General features: G+C 37.2%; 1 protein-coding gene across 2 annotated transcripts in view; it reads left to right on the top strand.

The window, feature by feature from the left end:
* Positions 1-15,072, top strand: part of LOC146002498 (uncharacterized) — a 52,745-nt gene extending 37,673 nt beyond the window's left edge. Inside the window, exons 6-11 of one of the 2 annotated variants that reach the window (XM_083140381.1) lie at positions 1,421-1,606; positions 3,311-3,485; positions 6,058-6,220; positions 7,534-7,701; positions 10,472-10,611; positions 12,246-15,072. In XM_083140381.1, the coding sequence (XP_082996507.1) occupies positions 1,421-1,606; positions 3,311-3,485; positions 6,058-6,220; positions 7,534-7,701; positions 10,472-10,611; positions 12,246-12,525 (1,112 nt within the window). In that variant the 3' untranslated portion in view covers positions 12,526-15,072. The remainder of the gene's footprint in view (positions 1-1,420; positions 1,607-3,310; positions 3,486-6,057; positions 6,221-7,533; positions 7,702-10,471; positions 10,612-12,245) is intronic. The other variant, XM_083140380.1, reaches the window with a different exon arrangement.
* Positions 15,073-20,135: the final 5,063 nt, after the last annotated feature.

The raw sequence follows: 20,135 nt of genomic DNA on the forward strand, positions 1-20,135 counted from the left end.
TGCAAGTCACAGAAAACAACATTTTTTTGTTATAAAAGATCGCTACATTTTCACCATTCGAATTACATTAACTCTTTCCAGAAATCTCGGGGGGGGGGGATGCCACCCCTGCAACCCCCTGCGAGCGCCCATGGTGGCGGTATTTAAATAATTTTCACAAAATTTGCTCTTGCTAGGCCAATTAATTCAATGTTACAGGTGTGACTTAACAGTAGCTACTATATCGCTTTAGTGAACCCAATTATTGACGTATGTCACTTTAGGGAACGACGTCATCTATAACAATAACCACAGCTGTAATCCCAAAATTACATGTTATCAGGTGTCATGTTGCGATTAACTTTGAAATATGTTTCCATGTGGCTGAAATCATTTAACTTCTAGAAAATATGTAATTGATGCTAGAATAATGATGATACACGTACTTGGCTTAAAAGAGGTTTAGCAAATCAGCTCTCAAAATAAACAATTATGAAATAGCATTTTAATGATTGCAATTAGCATAAAAGCTACAGGAATGGAACGTAGAATGTATACGCACTGAAGCAGAAGTCATACGCTATTGGGTAAGGTTAACCAGAGGATATCTGTAAGTCTTACACCGCCGTATACCCTTCACTTCTACAAACACCACATCTTCACAAATAAAAGAAATACATGTTTGGAATCGTTATTCTATATACAATAATGTGATAAAACTGTAGTAAGGTTGGTGAGCCACTTCACGAATATCATATTAGTATTTAACAAAGTTAACAAATGGCACTACATTGATGTACTCAGTCTCCCTCTGGTCCACTATGCAGAACTCTCCTTTTTTCTTAACCCTATACCGCGTTTGGTAGAACCTGTCCCGCTTCCCGCGCTAGGGAGCGCTCAACAGTTTCGGTGTCAATGAGAAACGAGGAAAAAATCGTCTGCTGGGCAGCGAGGAGCGAATGAAAGCCAGAAGAGAGGCGTTTACGTAGACGCTGTTGCGACGTTGCGTATTTTAATTGGCTGCCTAGCTTTGACTTTCCCCAGCACGGAAACTGTTGAGCGCTCCCTAGCGCGGGAAGCGGGACAGGTTCTACCAAACGCGGTATAGTTTACCCCTACCGTAGGAGAAATTATTAATTATAATTACAAAAATTACCATCATTACCAACCAACTGTACATTCAAAGATGGCGCCTGATAGATCCATTAAGTGCATTTTGCTTTCTACTTACCTAGGTACATTGCAGTTATATTCTTATGAACAAAAGTAATACATATATATACCCTTCAACTTGAAACTGAATTAATACTTCTTTATACGGAGAGATATATGAATAAACTATCATGAAACTGTCAAGCCATATAATGGTTATTTATGATCTTGATTTTTGATGGTAACTTACTTCTTGGTACAATGCTTTCTTTCTCATTTATCCTGACAGGTGAATTGGACAGGGCACGAGAAGCTCTCAAATGGGCCACAGACTATCTCATCAAGTGTCACGTGGCCCCACAAGAACTATATGCTCAGGTAGGGGACCCAAGTTATGAGAATGACAAGTTTTGGGGACGTCCCGAGGACATCGACTTCAAAAGACCTTCCTTCAAGATTACGGATCAGAAACCAGGTACTTATAACTTCAGAGGTGTCTGTAATTAAAATATTTTGACATTGTTAGGTACAAACCGTTCTTCGTCGATCTGGTGTTTTAAGTCCACTTTATGCACAGTAAGGCTAATCGGGACTGAACCTACAGTTTAAAGTGGGATCCTAACCATTATGTGTCTCCAAAACCGTTCTTCGTGTTATGGCTTTTTCTTGTTTATATAAACCTACATCCGAAATTAACCATTCATGAAATATGTTCACAGATGAAACAACAGATGGCTCTTAAGCTTATTCTGTCAAAATCAAGTGCGTTTAATGAAACGAGGCAGTAATTTGGAAATTATGATTAAAAAGTTAATTTCAATAAATGCAATAAAAAAAACTTGTCTTCAGGGAACAGAGAACTAAGTCTTGATGCTTTTATTTAATATTAAGCTATTTTCAACTGTTTAGTTCAAGTTCTTGTTATCAGCTTTGACTTAAATAGTGACATATTTTCCGACATTAAGTTTTCTTCCTAATTTTATTTGAATGCCTTTAGTGCTTTTCGTTTCCTTATTAAATTCTCGCCTGTCTTCGTAAGTTTAGAATCTATTTCTCCATCCCTTATTCCCTCTCGTGTTAATTACTTCTAATAATACTTCTCTCTTGTTTTCTGTTTCCTCTTTCTCCTCCTTCTCCTTCTCTCACTAGATTATTTTCTTTACTCCTTCCTCTCTGTCTATCTAGCTTTTCTCTTGCTATCTTTTCCCGCTCTTTCTCTACCTAGCTCTTTTCTTTGTTTCCTCCTATTTTATTCCTCTTCTATATTGTTGTCTCTCTAACTTATTTTCTTTCATTGCTTGTATATTTATCTCTCTACAACCTATTATCTTCCTTTTCTCCTCGCCTCTCTTTATCTTCTTCTTCATTTTCATCTTTTCCCTCTATCCACTCCTTCAATCTCTCCCTTTCCTTTGCCTTTCCTCTTAATTTCTCTTATTCCTTTCCTTTCTTTTGTCCTATTTCTTCTATTCCTTTTTCGAATGTTCCGGGTCTATCTCTTGTTCTCCTTCCCTCTGTTCTAGCTTCCATTGTTTCGCTTTTCTATCTTCTTCCATTCTTACTACATGTCCGAACCATTTTAATTGTCTTTGTGTCAGTTTCTCTTCTACTTTGTTCATTTTTTCTCTCTCTGGCTTTATTTCTTTATTTTCTTCTCTCTCCTTCCCCCTATGTCTCTCTCTGTCTTCTTTCCTTAGCCTCTATCTTCACATTTAATTTCATCCCTTTCTCTTACTAGCTAAATACACACACACTCTCTCTCTCTCTCTTCTTTCTCTCGCTTCTTTTCCTCCTATTTATTTGACACTCATTCTCTCTCTCTCTCTTGTTCACTCACTCACTCTGCCTCTTCATTTTTTATTTCTGTCGCATCTTTTATTTTTCTTACTTCTGCCTCTCGGCTAAAACACTTCTACTTAGATTAACTATAAACATGACGTGGCATGTCTCTCACTATACCCCACTTTTTGATTCTCCCTACACTTTAGGAAACTGCCCTTCGTATTTACGATTCCATTTATCATTTAAATCGATACTTACCGTTTTATTAAGTATTTAATTTGGCAAACTTTAAAGGAGTTGCAATTTTTACAGTGCAGTATGTGAACTTGCTGAAAAGTTGTTACTTCTCGAGTGTTATTCCCTGACCTTGGTGTAATCTTTTAATTTTTCTTCTCAGGTTCAGATCTGGCTGCCGAGGTAGCTGCTGCCCTAGCCGCAGCGTCGGTTGTGTTCAGTAAGACGGACCATGAGTATAAGGCTCTTTGTCTTCGCCACGCTAGGCAGCTTCAGGAGTTTTCAGTCAGCAGTCAGGGACTGTATCACGACGCCAGTCCTCTTGCGAAGAACTACAGGTACATATGAACACTCTCTTATTTGCTGCGCAGGATGCACACTTCGGATATTTGGGTGTTATGGTGAAGACATCTTGCGTCAAGAGCGTGCTCAGGGGAAAATTTTGGAAGGGATAGATACGTACCTGTGTGTAAGTGTACAGACAGTGGTGTAGTCCCAAGATTTTCAGAGAGCATACGATAAGTTTCGTATAAAGTTAAGGCAAAAAAAACTAACTCTGTTGATAATAGAATACTGATTATGATATAATCATAGCATAAATAGGGCATATTACAATAGAGAACTATTAATAAAAATTGGAAAACCGTATTTTAATGATTGCATTTAAACGTAGGGGATACAATACTGCAAGTTAATATTTTCTTTTCTTCTTGATATTGCGTTTGTGAACTGTTAGTTTATATGATGCTAATGACTTTAAAAATACAATAACACTAAAAGTGAAAAACTTGGATACTTTGAAGACCGCACTACTAATACTGTTTCTACTTCCAAAGTTCCTCTTTTCATGGGCATAACTTGGGACCTAATTTTGAAGGTGCAGAATCGAACAGCGTAATTTTGAGGGTGTAGAATTAAACTTGGGACTTATTTTGAGGGCAGAATCAGACTGGGCCTAATTTTGAGTGGGTAGGATTAAACATGAGCTTAATTTTGAGGGGGTAGAATCAGATTTGCGACCTAATTTTGAGGGGGCAAAATCAAATTGGGCCTAATTTTGAGGGAGCAGAATCGAACAGCGTTATTTTGAGGGGGTAGAATTAAACTTGGGACTAATTTTGAGGGGCAGAATCAGACTGGGCCTAATTTTGACAGGGTAAGATTAAACATGAGCCTAATTTTGAGAGATAGAATCAGATTTGGGACCTAATTTTGAGGGGGCAAAATCAAACTGGGCCTAATTTTGAGGGAGCACGATCGAACAGCGTTATTTTGAGGGGGTAGAATTAAACTTAGACTAATTTTGAGGGACAGAATCAAACTGGGCCTAATTTTGAGGAGGCAGAATCAAACTGGGCCTAATTTTGAGGGGGTAGATTTAAACTTGGGCCTAATTTTGAGGGAGCAGAATCGAACAGCGTAATTTCGAGGAGGTAGAATTAAACTTGGGACTAATTTTGAGGGGCAGAATCAGACTGGGCCTAATTTTGAGTGGGTAGAATTAAACATGAGCCTCATTTTGATAGGGTAGAATCAGATTTGGGGCCTAATTTTGAGGGGGCAGAATCAAACTGGGCCTAATTTTGAGGGAGCAGAATCGAACAGCGTAATTTTGAGGGGGTAGAATTAAACTTGGGCCTAATTTTGAGGGGCAGAATTAGACTGGGCCTAATTTTGAGGGGGCAGAATCAAACTGGGCCTAATTTTGAGGGGCAGAATCAAACTGGGCCTAATTTTGAGGAGGCAGAATCAGATTTGGGGCCTAATTTTGAGGAGGCAGAATCAAACGGGGCCTTATTTTGAGGAAGCAGAATCGAACAGCGTTATTTTGAGGGGGTAGAATTAAACTTGGGACTAATTTTGAGGTTCAGAATCAGACTGGGCCTAATTTTGAGTGGGTAGAATTAAACAAGAACCTAATTTCGAGGGGATAGAATCAGATTTGGGGCCTAATTTTGAGGGGGCAGAATCAAACTGGGCCTAATTTTGAGGGAACAGAATCAAACTGGGCCTAATTTTGAGGAGGCAGAATCAGATTTGGGGCCTAATTTTGAGGAGGCAGAATCAAACGGGGCCTTATTTTGAGGAAGCAGAATCGAACAGCGTTATTTTGAGGGGGTAGAATTAAACTTGGGACTAATTTTGAGGTTCAGAATCAGACTGGGCCTAATTTTGAGTGGGTAGAATTAAACATGAGCCTAATTTTGTGGGAGTAGAATCAGATTTGGGGCCTAATTTTGAGGGGGCAGAATCAAACTGGGCCTAATTTTGAGGGAGCAGAATCGAACAGCGTAATTTTGAGGGTGTAGAATTAAAGTTGGGACTAATTTTGAGGGGCAGAATTAGACTGGGCCTAATTTTGAGGGGGCAGAATCAAACTGGGCCTAATTTTGAGGGGGTAGAATCAAACTGGGCCTAATTTTGAGGGGACAGAATCAGACTTGGGGCCTAATTTTGAGAGGGATAGAAATAAACCTGGGCTTAAGTTTGGGGAAGAGATTCGAAAAGTTTTCCATCCAATAATAAAAAACAGCGTCCATGATTATTTGTTAAACAACTGTGACATTTGCGAAATCACAAATATTACTCTTTATTACTTTGCTCCTCAGATCCCCTAACTTGTAATTTTTAATAAATCTGAAAATTTGGGGGGGGAGGTAAGCGCCCCCCTTGCCCCCACCAAGTTATGCCTATGCCTCTTTTGATACGTCACATTTGACACGAACGTCCGAGAAATGATAACTTTCAAATAGTAACTTTTGATAAATATATATATATATCCCTTAAGAGATAGAAAGTGTGGCGGAATCAGAAGAATGACCTCATAGCCTGGTAAACACAGATTCAAATATGATTATATGTTCCGAGTTATATCTATGCGTTCTTGAACATGTTACGTGTTTCCAATAGGTCTTCTGGCTACTTGGACGAGATCACGTGGGCCAACTTATGGTTGTACCGAGCGACTTTCAACTCTCAGTATTTGAACGACGCGGAGCAGCTGTACAAGATCTTCAGGCTGTCCAAAAGGTCTTCCGAATTCTCCTGGGATGATAAGGAAGCTGGAATACAGGTACGTATAGTGGTATAACCAGCATCCTTGTAACAAGATTCAAAGGAGACACTTCGTCTTCTGGAATAAAGAATACCATATAAACGTTGTGTTATTGGAAATATAGGGTGTTCCATATAGGACGCCGAATTTGAATCGAGTACTATTGTTTTTTGTTTCGAGGTTGGCAGACATTTCTTACCAATGTTGGTATCTGTTGTCATACCGATTAATGTAGCCTCAATTGTTTTGACTCGTTTGTTGTGGTTACGATATGCAACATTTTACGATTTAGAAACGTGTTCTCATTGTGAAGACATTTTACCAAAGAGGTGAAAGTGCAACGTGTGAAAGTGTGATCTTACACCCTGTGATTTCTTCTTATGGGGGTTTGTGAAATCACAGGTGTACGCCAACAAACCACGAACCCTTTTGGAACTGAAGGCGGAAATCATACGGCTGATTGGAGGCATCGGTACAGACATCTGCGAGAGGTTTATCAATAATTTTGTGGAGCGTATAGATGCATGCAGACTCAGTAGGAGTGGACAAATGTCTGACATTGCCTTTCATACATAAATGGGAGATGTTACTGCTTTCAGATATGTGAAATATAACAATTTTCATGATATTTTCCCTATTTTTATTTAATTTTCTAATTCGGCGTTCTATACGGAACAACCTATATGACTCTATTAATGTATTAATGACAATCTTAACCTGACATGATTCATTGTTTATCTTTTTACTATTTACCTGAAGACAAGAAAGAAAGGTATTCTCTCGAAACATGTCGCAATTTACTTCTGGCAATGTAAATTTCTTGAGCTGTTGTTTAAAGGCCGCTTTATGCACAGATAGACTGAACGGGACTGTACATACAGTTTCAAGTGGAATTCGAACCACTATGTCGATAGATGCACATAGTGGTTCGGATCCCACTTTAAACTGTAGGACCAGTCCCGATTATCCTTTCTGTGCATAAAGTGGACTTAGAACACCAAATCAATCAATCAATCAATCGAACCATTATGTGCCTCCACCGGATAACGAATCCGGGAGATCTTGATTTCATGTCGACGACGTTACCACTACGCCACCTAGAGGACCCAATTTTATAGTAAATTTCTTTCCATAGACAATTGCACCATTTCCAGAAATATTCGTAATACATCCGTAACCGTTTTTTTAAAGTAACGGTAACTGTAACGGAATTACTTTTCAAAATTTTTGAAGAAACAACTGTAATCCAGATGCATAAAACAACTAACTCTTCAAATACTAATTTAAACACTATTAATTGACGTGCTAATTCCCTTGTTTCTCTTCCACAGGTGCTGTTGAGTCAGATGACATTCGACCCAAAGTATGTCGAGGCAGCTAGCAGGTTCTGTGATCACATGATCTTCAACCAAACCAGAACGCCAAAGGGTTTGCTGTATCTGGGAATCGAAACGGGAACCTTAAGATACGCAGCCAATGTCGCTTTCATCTGTTACGAGGTGAGAAAAACATCTTTATGAATGTCGACTCTGAATGTACAGCCATCTTGTGGTAATTTTCAACATTCTGTCATTGTCTAAGTTCTAAATGGTCACGATTTGTTTTAATTTTATAAATATTTATATAAAGTGAGTTTCTAATTACTTTAAAATACCAATAGTTTCGAAATAGCACAAACTATGAACGCCACGTCACGAAAACGAAAGAGATGAGTTAAATGGTTGTTTTTTGTGTGTATAGCTATATGCTGCCTCGCTAGGGTGTAGCTCAATAGTGTCAAGAGGTGAAGGGATTAAGGTGAAACCTCGTTTCAGAGGTCTCTCAATTTCAAGCGACTTTTGTGGGAAATGTTTTTTGGACTGGTCAAAGGTTTTCGAATGGGCGTTCAAAAATTGTTTAACGGTTTCAATGAGTCTCCAGAATCTTAACACGCCAATTTTTTCAACATGGATAGAATGATCTGTCCTCCCCGGGGGTGTTGTGGTAACCATAGGCGTAACTTAGCGGGGGGAAGGGGAAGGCAATTGCTGCCCCCCCCAACAAATTTTCGGGTTTATTAAAATTTACAAGTTAGGGGAGAAAAGTAATAAAGAGTAATATTGTAATTTCAGAACAGTCACAGTTATTTAGCAGATAATCATATACGCTGTTTTATGGGATGAATAACTTTTCGAGTCTCATCCCCCAAAGTTAAGTCCCAGGTATGATTCTACCCCCTCAAAATTGAACCCCAAGTTTAATTCTGTTCCCCTCAAAATTAGGCACAGTTTAATTCTGTCCCCTCAAAATTTGGGCCAAATTTGATTCTGCCCCCCAAAAAATTTAGGCTCAGTTTAAATCTGCCCCCTCAAAGTTAGTCCCAGTTTGATTCTGTCCCCTCAAAATTAGTCCCAGTTTGATTCTGTCCCCTCAAAATTAGACCCAGTTTAATTCTACCCCCTCAAAATTAGTCCCAGTTTAATTCTGCCCCCTTAAAATTAGGCCGAAGTTTAATTCTGACCCCTCGAAATTAGGCCCAGTTTAATTCATCTCCCTCAAAATTAATCAAAGTTTGATTCTGTCCCTTTAAAATTAGACCCAGTTTGATTCTGTCCCCTCAAAATTAGACCCAGTTTGATTCTGTCCCCTCAAAATTAGACCCAGTTTGATTCTGTCCCCTCAAAATTAGACCCAGTTTAATTCTACCCCCTCAAAATTAGTTCCAGTTTGATTCTGTCCCCTCAAAATTAGACCCAGTTTAATTCTACTCCCTAAAAATTTGTTCCAGTTTAATTCTGCCAGTTTAATCCAGTTTAATCAAGTAGGCAGTGCGAGGCAGTACACGCTGCTGTGAAGGCTGATAGCTGCAGTAGCTCCCCCCACTCTTCACGCAATAGAGTTCCATCTCACGTGTTTATTGGTGGAGCCCGTTTCGCGTCCCTACTTGCGCAGAAGCTTGTTTTCGTTCACTTGCTCTAGAGATAGATCGGACAGGGTATATCTGCCTCTGTATCTCTCTCTCTCTCTCTCTCTCTCTCTCTACCTCCCTCCCGCTTTCCGTCCCTCCCCCTTTCTTTCTTTCTTTCTCTCACTCTCTCTCTTTGTGTAACTTTTCACTCTTGGATCTTCCTTTCTTCCTGCAACTCTCTTCCACACATTACATTCGTGCAGACTTACGATGCTCTGGCGTCTGGACCCACGACCAGTATAATACCTATTCTAATGTCTTGTCCTTTGCAGGTACCTTTGCAACCTGAATTTTTAACATTTCACAGGGGGGGTCTTTTAACTTCCCTTTTTTAAAAAATAATCTGGGTAAGTGTTTCATATAAGGGGATTTTCACTGTATACTTACAAGGGTGCAAAATGGCAATACCTGCCTAAGCACAAAAATCTGTAAATCAATCAATCAATCAATCACTTCATCAAAGGCTTTAGCGTCCCACTAAATGAAAGCCAAGGACGCTTGTCAGCCATCGACTTGACAACTACTGCTTTAGAAAAAAGACCTGAGGGTAATTTGAAAATTGTAAGTGGAAAAGGGGCTCGAGTAAACAATTGTTGTTAAGGCACTTCGATTTTAAAAAAATGCAGTAAAACCTTTCTTGGCATGGAGCATCGAGTTCGAATGCTCAAGCAACAACGAATTCGTACGAATTTAAACATGCAAAAGAGATCAGGTTTTTTTTGGAGGGGGGAGGGGTCTCATTTGAAAAAACTGTTAACCAAAATTAAAAACAAGTTTCCCACAAAAGTTATTCGAGGTGGAGAGACTTTGAAACTAGGTTTCAAGCTATTGGTGAGGTACGAAGTTATAGATTCATACAATCGCATTAAAACATGGTAATTTCTTTTTTTTGGAAAAAAGCTTTGTGTATAATTGGAAATTATTAAAAGGGTGATTGTACAGACAGACACACACATACACACATGTATATATATATATATAGATTATAGAGAGACTGACTGAATATAACTCTACTAGTGCCAATATAATATGTTGCTCCTATTCTCGTGGATAAGTTACAACATTGCCTGCTTATCACAATTAATCAAAATTACTATTCCTTTCAGTATAATAAGTTGCACGCTTGTGTGCTTATTTAAATTAGCTAAGAGTGCTCTTCCTTTCATTAAAATAAGTTCCAAGCTTGTCTACGTGCAGCAAAATAGTTATTGTTTTGTCTAAGTGGGAATTTAGAGTTCATTAAAGAGAATTCTAAGACGCAGAGACAGTAATATTGATGATTCTTTTCCTGTTGAAATCTTAACTACATGAATCTTGTTCAGTTGGCAGATTTAATGGACAACCCAGTCGAGTACAGAGACTTCGCCGTGCAGCAGGTGAACTACATCCTGGGGGATACTGGGAGGAGCTTCATGATTGGGTTTGGTCACAATCCTCCAGAGAGACCTCACCATTCAGCCAGGTAATATGTCTGTTCTTACTCTCTCTGTTAAACCAGTGACAATGTGTATTCTGTGTCCATTTGGTGCACCGAATTAGAATGGGAAACCACAGATAAATGTAATAGGGTGCATGGGGCCCCTGGAGTGAGCGGAAAGGGGATTCTTTCGTTGACCTGCTGCGGAATGTCCACACATCTGGGAAACTTGCTCTTGTGACGTCACGATTCGGCAGTGGGTTGAAACACAGATATCTGGGTTTGAAATTTAGCAGCGCCATCTCTTGATCTCTTGTAAAATGCTTTGGTCTAGAGGTGAAGTAAAGAATGTGCCAGTGGTGACTAGGCAGAACTTCTTGCGGACAGTAAATCATCGCGAAGATGGTTTGCTACCTGAGTTCAGTATCTACCTATTACGTTTATCTGTGTAGAAATTCTTTATTCATTGGCGAAGTTCGCCTGTGATTTCTTTACCACCAATCAGGGAGTAGATCTACAATTTAATTTGGAATGTGAACGATATTAATGGAATGCCATCGAGGTTGAAGTAAAAGGCATTCACGAAGATGGCGCTTTGGGCAATTACCTCAGAGTAACTGAAATCAAAGCTTGTCAACACGGTAATAAACAAACTGACAAAAATAAAATTTCTATATCTTTCAAATTCTAGTTTAATGAAAATGTTTGTCTGATTTTGCAACAAGTTTGAGAAGAAGTCTTCTAGAGCAATAAGTGAGTTTGACTGTTATTTCAATGATATAACACACACTAACGATATGCAATAGATGGTAAGAGAAAGATTTATTCTTCCTTGGCCAAGAATTGGATCCAGAATTTGCCATTGCGAATATCAAAACACGGAACAATGTTTACTGATCATGAAGCTGGTATCACACTATCAAGAGATCATTATTTGGCTTCCTCTTTGTTATTCTCACAATTATCATCATCAGGAGTAGATGGCGCCTGTTTCTAAATTTGGTTCAGAATTGTCTTTAAAAATCGAGTTTGCTTACGGAAATTTCCCTTACCTTTTCTTAAATGTATTTTTTTCACTATTTATGTGTTTTCTGTATCACATGTATCATCAAATCAGAATAATAAACATACATTATACATTGTTGCACTGTTGCTAGTCAAATTTTAAAATCTGCAGTGATATTGTAGAGTTGGCCATATATTGGAATAGATATATATATGCTGTTACCTGTTGAGCCTAATTTAGGAAAGCCACTCATGGTGTAAGAATTAATTTACTTTTAATCCAATCTTGTATTATTAAATTGTTTTAATATCACATTTCATAGCTTATCTTAGTTGGATGCATGGCTTTCTTGTTACGTAATTGAAACAAAAATAGTTACCTACTGAGAAAAGGGGGTTGGCGCCTGAATTATTGTTATTTTTTTCTATCATTGACGATCATTATTATATGCTACTTATTAATTCATAGTGTTCTTTCTCTTTCCCGTAAATTTCTCTGTGGTTGTATTTATTGTCACTTCTCTTTTTATAATCTGTGCATTATTCTCCCTCACGTATTCTGCTTTCCTCTCTCTCAATTATTGACTAGGGTTGGTTGTTAAAGATTGGCCTAAAAGTCAGCAACACGCCTGCTTTAATATAAAATATTGTTATTGTTACTATTTATCTCCCAGCTCGTGCCCCTCGCTTCCTGACGTTTGCGACTGGGAGATGTTACGTCAGGAGGGGCCCAACCCCCACGTCTTGACAGGGGCCATCGTGGGGGGCCCAGATAGGAGGGACAAATACGTGGACGACAGAGAAGACTACATTCACAACGAGGTGGGTCTCGACTACAACGCAGCGTTCACGTCACTGGTGGCCGGGCTTCGAGAACTGGAGGAGGACGAGAAGCTCCCAGAGCGGGCTCTGAAGACAGTGAGTGTTGCCAGGACCGATCGCAACAGAGCTTGAGAAAACTTGAACTTTCTGACCACGTGTCTCTCTACTATGCATACTTGTGGGTTCCTTTTGAAGACAGCTATAGGTTTATGGTGAACTGTATCAAACTGTGCAACTTCTTCGTTTACATAATACAAAAGCTACGCTCTGTCCGATCTATCTATGGAGCAGGAGAACGAAAACAAATCTCTGCGCAAGCAGTGACGCGAGACGGCTCCACCAATAAACCCGTGATATGAACGGGATTTCGTGGAGGGGGAAGCAACTGTGGTTACCAGCCTTCCAACAGCATGTACTGATTTGATCTACCCACTCGATTACCCACCCTTCTCTGCCGCTATGAGTGGCCTTACCAAAGATATCTCGGACAGAGTATAGTAATTTTTTCATACCGTTCCATTACATGTGGAAAATACACAGTTTACTTACTCATTGCTTAAAAACAGTGAGAGTAAGAACTCACTTATCCAAATCTTCATTCCACTAAGCTTCATAATGGACCATTTACACGAGGCCAATTACGAAGACATTCCACTAAGCCAATCCAACATTGATATCGTGTGAATAGAGCCAATCCATGTGAATGGAATGTCTCCAGCCATTGTCTCAAGCCACTCCACTAAATTAGAATGGTTTCAAAGTTTTCGGCGCCAGTAGCCATTGGTTTGGCTTAGTTTAAATGTCTTCACAATTGGCCTCGTGTAAATGGTTCATAAAGCTCTACGATGAAACCGGCCACAACTTGCACACTGAGCCCCACAAAAGAACACCATAGCCTTTAGCTTACAGCGACCAATTGTTACCGTCTTACATCCTTACAATGGCTTCTGGCGCCATTTCATTGTGATGTTATCTTACGCCAATAAATCACTTGGATTTGAGCCTTAAGATCAAAATAACTACACACATTTACAGAGGAAGTACAATTCTTTGTTTTCATTGTTCCATGCACTTCAGGTACGAAAGTGTGGCGTCATTGTTCTGGATGTTCGGTGCAAGTTTAAGATAATTACCGCTATTATTTTAAAATATTATTATTAGTTTTCCAATTTCGTTTTCTTTAACTTTCGTGTTCATTATCGTATCCTTGGAGAATATTTAACCAATTTATTTTTAGGTCGGTATTGCTTTTTCGTAGTCGTCTTCTTCTAAGAGAACCAAACCCAACGAGGCTAATCTAACCATCACAGATTATTACTACCCCAAGAAGCTACCAGCCAATGGCAATGCTTAATACAGTTGTAGCACTACCTTATTTTTATCCTAGTGTAATCAAAGTCCAGAGGAGAAAAAAAAATAGATTTTGTTCAGAACAATCAACATTCTTCTTTATTTTTTTTAATGGATACAATGCATTTAGGAATGATTTCAGGTTAGAATACAGACCTGATATGTAGCGAACAGAACAAATGGCATTTTGTCTGCCCAACATAATTACAACGCTAAATGTAATGGTGCATTTGTTGCCAATATATTTTATTAAAATCCGCGTTGAGGGAGAGATATTCCATCTAGACCACTTTTGACGTCATCTGTAAGCTAAAGGAAAAACTTTATATTTGTTGCAGTTTCCAACAATGTTATGGGTGACCATTGCAATTCTGTTTAGAGACAACAATTCCTAACCATTAATACAGAGTGTCCGAGATGTTCCTGTACCCCTTCTTGCATGTATCCTGCTGTGATCGTGATGAAAATTGATCGATATTAGGTTGCTGGGGAATGATTTCGATTTTCGTTATTGGAATCCCTGGATTATACAGGGTTAGTCAAAATTATGTTAACAATTAAATGGGAGAAACCAATCCAATAATGTTAACATAATTTTGACTAACCCTGTATATCATATATATAGAATGTATGGGTTCAGGAACTTCTAGAACACCCTGTACATATTTCTGACCACATGTATGCGGGCATTTATTTCATTGTGTTTAGTGACTTATCCATATCTGTACTACCTTCAATATTTCTGTTAAAATATCTAGGGTGTTCGGGAAAAAGCACATAAGTCACAAACTACGATTTTTATTGCGTTCTTCTAAAAGTCACATTAGATCAATTAAAGAAAATATTAAAGTGTAATTTTATATTGGGCATGTGTAAAGATTCTTAACAGTGACAACCCAACATTTATATCATGTCTATAATGTTTTCTGTTAAGAGAATAAGCATAAATAACTATCTGCTGTAAAATTTCATCTTTTGACTTAAGCGCTTTTTCCAGAACACCCTATGTATTTTCTAAGGCAGAGAAAAATTTGATGGGAAATGTAGAAGTACTTCAACAAAGGACAAACAGCAAGATGTTAGAAATATGCATTTTATTAAACTCATTTAGAACAAAAAAATGATTTCGCAATTATTGTTGAATATTTAATCAACATAAAGGTATTATTTCTACACACATTTATACGTATTTCTTTGTAAGACATTGTATAGCCTATTCGCTTTTAACCAAAAAAGAACCGCATTATTCTTGTGCAATAAGAAGCATAATCAAAATATTTTTGTTATTACTGTTGTATTACTGTTTACACTACAATTAAAATTTTATAAAAATATAAATGTAGTAATTATTAATTGTTCCTTCTTTATATTTCTATGTGTATTACTGACTTTTAAATACTGCATGGTTACCATAGTTATTAACAATAACTGAACCAAAGCGGGACAAGGGGCGTATATCCCCTCTCCCTTCCCACAGCATAACTTGAATGCTTAAATAACTTTCATTCAAGAAACACATTTTACGTTTGATATTAAAAAAAAAGACAATAATATAAATCGTTGTTGTGCTTCTCCTGCTACGCAGGTTAGAAATATAGGGTGCGGCAATAAATCGGGCATTTATATGTACTAACTAACTCTCTAGCCTTCCCAAACCCGAAGGTTTGTGGCTGCAGCAACACAGGCCTTCCATCTGTCCATATCCTGGGCTTGATCAAAATAATCTTTTCCAGCCTTACAGATTTTATTTAGGTCCATCTCAACGTTATCCCTCCATCTTAGTCTTGGCCTTTCTCGTGGCGGAGTGGTTAGCACATCGCCCTACGACACCATGGGCCCTGGGTTCGAATCCCGGCCTGAGCATGGATGTTTGTGAGTGCTCATTCATCATATCATCACTCATCCCGATCTTCGCTAATTAGCCAAAAGTGACACAAAGAGCGAAGTAAAATAAACCAAATCAATCAATCCTGTAAACTCTTCTAGAACATTTTAATTTAAAAGGTTTGAAGGATGTAAAGAAATCTCCCGGAATTGTTTACTTTAAAGTTGGCAAGTGTACATGTAATTACCGTACGGTTGGCAACGCTGCTTCTCATCGGCAATAAAAACTTGCATATTTTGCTAGGACCGCTTTAGACGAAAGCAAATCCTTTAGAATTGTTCATAACATTTATGCCAGGACCAAAATGCTACCGTGCAAAGTGAAAACTCTCTTGCCATTTCAGATGCCATGGCATCTTTCACGACATTTCTCAAGGATAGGCTCGGTCCTATTTCCGTAGCATTTTTCGTAGCGTAACCAATCAGAAGCGACCTCTAGGTCACGAGTGTAGTTGTAATGGCGGCCGCGTGAGACGTAAACAATCACTTCACATTTTTAAATGCAGATATCTATTCAATTGAGATAAATAATACTTCCTATAAAACGGTATTAGGTAAAAATCAATGGCACTGCTTAAATACATGCTCTATAATGTATACAGTGAATGCATGGAAGAAAAAAATAGTTCTTTGAATTGTAAACAGCGGCCACTGGCTCATCTTGTATACCTTTCCTGCTGTACATATTATTTAGTGTTCGCTGCACGGTTTACATCGCAATTGCAAACGCTAACCGGAATGCTATAGAAAATGCTTCAGTGTAAAGTCTTGTCTGCTACAAAAAATGCTATAAGATTTTAGGAAGCATTTATGCTAAGGTAAATGCTTCAGTCTAAAGAGGGCCTTAGAGAGCTAGAAAAAACAACACAATCGACAGCTGTACCATCATTGTAGCTTTAGGTTAACAATGGAGCAGTTTTGCCAACTTCGAATCGTATGAAGGAGAAGAAAAGAGGTTGAATGACGAAATATAGCTCACTTGAAAGGAGAAAACCAAAACAGGGACAAATAGACGAACCTTGCAAGTGTTTTTAGTGTGATTTCATTTATTAAAGACTTGGATATCTGGTAATACTATGCAAATAGATTCTTACATATGTTTCTGCTCTGGCTGTTCCATGGTTCCAAGTGGTAAGGTAAACCTGAAGTAGCGATTGGACGAGAATTTGGGCCGTGAATTTATTTCACATAAGGTGAAAATCCAAATTCAAGGAGATATTCAAAAGTATTGATTCTTCAAGTACTGATACCAGCCATATATGGTGCAATACTTACTGAGCGACAGGTGTCACCAACTTGGTTAGGTCCCCATTTAAACTCAAGTACAAATAGTGCACTTTCAAACTCAATTCAAACTTTATTCTCGATAATAAATAGTTCATGTAACATGTTTGAACTGCCAGTTGTTCATTTTACACTCATATGTTTACAGCAGTCATCACAGGGGAAGGGGGAAGTGAACCAACGATATGAGAAATGGTAAAAACGTATTCAAAATGAAGAGTCAATATCGGATTTTGTCTCAGCCTACATGTCACGCTTTTCTGCGAAGATGGCCGACGGGTGAGAACTGATCAACGAGGTGCTCCGCAGAATTAAGGTTTTTTATTGGTGTTTTTAAGTGGATATCCAAAGTGTGATGGTGAAATAGAACGTAAGTACTTAGTGCTTAGAATAGTATATAATGTGAACTCTAAAATTGTATGAACATTATAAATAATGAAATATATTAATGGTAAATCGGCTTTCAAGAACATAAACAAACCATCAATTGTCAACAGTTGAAGCACCAGTATTGCCAGATCAATCTGCGGAGCGCCGGGACGATTCAACGATAAATCGAAGTGTTTAAAGTGAGTGGTTTACTCTTAATGAGCAATAATGAGTCAGTGCCCGGTGTGTAAGAATTCGGTTGCCAGACAAGACGTAGAATCAAAAATACAATGTCTCCAATGCTTAAAATACTATCACACACAATGTGTAAATCTGACAGAACCTGATATTGAATATATGAATAAACAAAACAAGAAATGGCGTTGTAATACTTGTGAAAGGGAAAGAAGAAACAGTCTTTATGAAGACAATTTACCAGCTGGTAGCAGTGAGGGAAGTATTTCTATGCAAGATCTTTATAAGATGTTGATAAACTTACAGAAAGACTTCGATGATTTGAAAAGAAGTAATCGAAATATTGAAAAAGAACTTGGTAAATCTTTAGATCTCGTACATGAAAAGTTAGATGAAAATAATGACATGTTAAAAAAACAAAATGAAGTAATAAGAGAATGTAAAGTGCAAATCGAAAAACTTAATGATGATAATTTGCGATTAAAGAAGCAGCTTAAAGAAACGCAAACTCAAATTGAAGAACTAGAACAGTACGGTAGGAGGAATATGGTAGAAATATATGGTATTCCTGAAACACAGAATGAAAATGTGTATGATATTGTAAAAGATATTGGTAGAGCCTTGGATGTTGAAATTAAGAATGAAGATATTGATATATGTCATTGACTAAAAAAATCTCCTCATCAACATGATAGTGGCATCATTGTGAAATTTGTTAGGAGAAGTGTAAAGGATAAATTTGTAGAGAAAAGGAAAGTTAAAAGAAATCTAAATATAAATCAAATAGGTTTTACTCATAATGGTACAATTTATGTAAATCATAGTATAACATACAGTAGGAGAAAGATATTTAATGAAGCACGTAAGATAAAAACTGAAAAAAGATATGCGTTTTTGTGGATAGACAATTCGGGTAGAATTCTACTGAGGAAAAGTAAGGATAGTACAGTAATACATTTAAAATCCATGGATGATGTAATAGCTATCCAGTAAAACTGGAAATTCTTGTTGGTTATGATTTTTCATGGAGAGATTAAAAACACTATCTATTTATTACCAAAATGTACGTGGTTTGAATACTAAAACTCATGAATTCTAATCTAATAGTATTCAATGCGAATATGATATAGTGGTATTGACAGAAACTTGGCTACAGAATGGAGTGTATAATCAAGAATTGTTTAATGACAATTATGTGGTATATAGAAAAGATAGGGATAATAATAAAAGAGGGGGAGGAGTAATAATAGCTGTTCATCACAACATAGATTCCTGTATTATAGACATATGTAGCCAGGTAGAGTTTATATGTGTAAAGGTGACACTGGGTATCAATATATATTATATTTTTTCAGTATATTTTACTCCCCAAGCAAATTTGGAAACATATCGGTCTTTTTACAATATATTCGAACAATATACATATCTTCAAAATAGTAATATTCTCATTATAGGAGATTTCAATTTATCTTTAATAAGTGATGCGTCATATAACCTATTAAATGGGGATAACACATGCATCAATCTAGCTAACTTTATAAATCTCTATGACTTATGTTCCATTAATAATATTAAAAATCAGAATAATAAAACCCTTGACTTGGTACTTACTAATAGCAATAATAACATATTAATACATAGAGAAGAATATCCCTTTGTAAAGGAAGATTTACATCACCCAGCTTTAAACATCACACTTCATCTGGGTTCTATTTATGATAGAGTTTCAAAGGAGAAAGTGAATGTTTATAATTTTCAAAAAGCTGACTTTTTAAAAATATATCAAATGCTCAACTTAATAGATTGGACAGAATTAAAGAATTACAATAATGTAGATGATGCAGTAAAATGGTTTTACGATAAGTTTAATGTAGTATTGAATAGTACCATACCAAGAAAAGAACGCACCTTCAATAGTAAATATCCTTACTGGTTTAATGCAGAAATTATTAATATTATAAAGGAGAAAGAATACTATAGGAAACGCAAGAAACATGATAGCAATAGTGAACATAGGTATAAAGAATTACGGAAGCGATCGAAAACTTTAATTACAAATGCTTATAATAATTATATTAAAAAATTAGAGGAAGATATTAAGATTGATATGAAAGGTTTTTGGCGATTTGCAAAAAGTAAGAGGAACACTAAAAAAATTAATAATCAGAAAATGAAATCAGGTAAGAATATATTAGATTCAAATAAAAGTATCGCAGATGAATTTGCGAATTTTTTTAGCACTGTATATAGACAAAATGAACAAAATGAAGATAATTCTAGTGTAGTTGTAAATACAAAAGCTAATACACTTCTAACATTATCATTGAATAAAATTCATAAAGACGAATATTATAATGCAGTAAAGAATCTTAAAGCAAAGAAGTCATTTGGACCAGATGGGATTCCGCCGTATATCGTTAAGGCGTGTTCGGAAATATTAGAATATCCTTTGTGCACAATTTACAATTTAATATTGAAGACGCAAACATTTCCTAGTATTTGGAAACTAACCAAGGTGTGTCCTATACCAAAAACGAATAAAATATCCGAAATAGAAAATTATAGACCAATCTCAATTTTATGCTCCCCTGTGAAGGTACTTGAGCAAATTCTTTACACTAGAATATATAATCATGTCAAATGTTGGATAACAGATTGTC

The sequence above is a fragment of the Lepisma saccharinum genome, chromosome 18 (genome assembly GCF_977018435.1).
Source record: "Lepisma saccharinum chromosome 18, izLepSacc3.1, whole genome shotgun sequence".
NCBI classification, from domain to species: Eukaryota; Metazoa; Arthropoda; class Insecta; order Zygentoma; family Lepismatidae; genus Lepisma; species Lepisma saccharinum.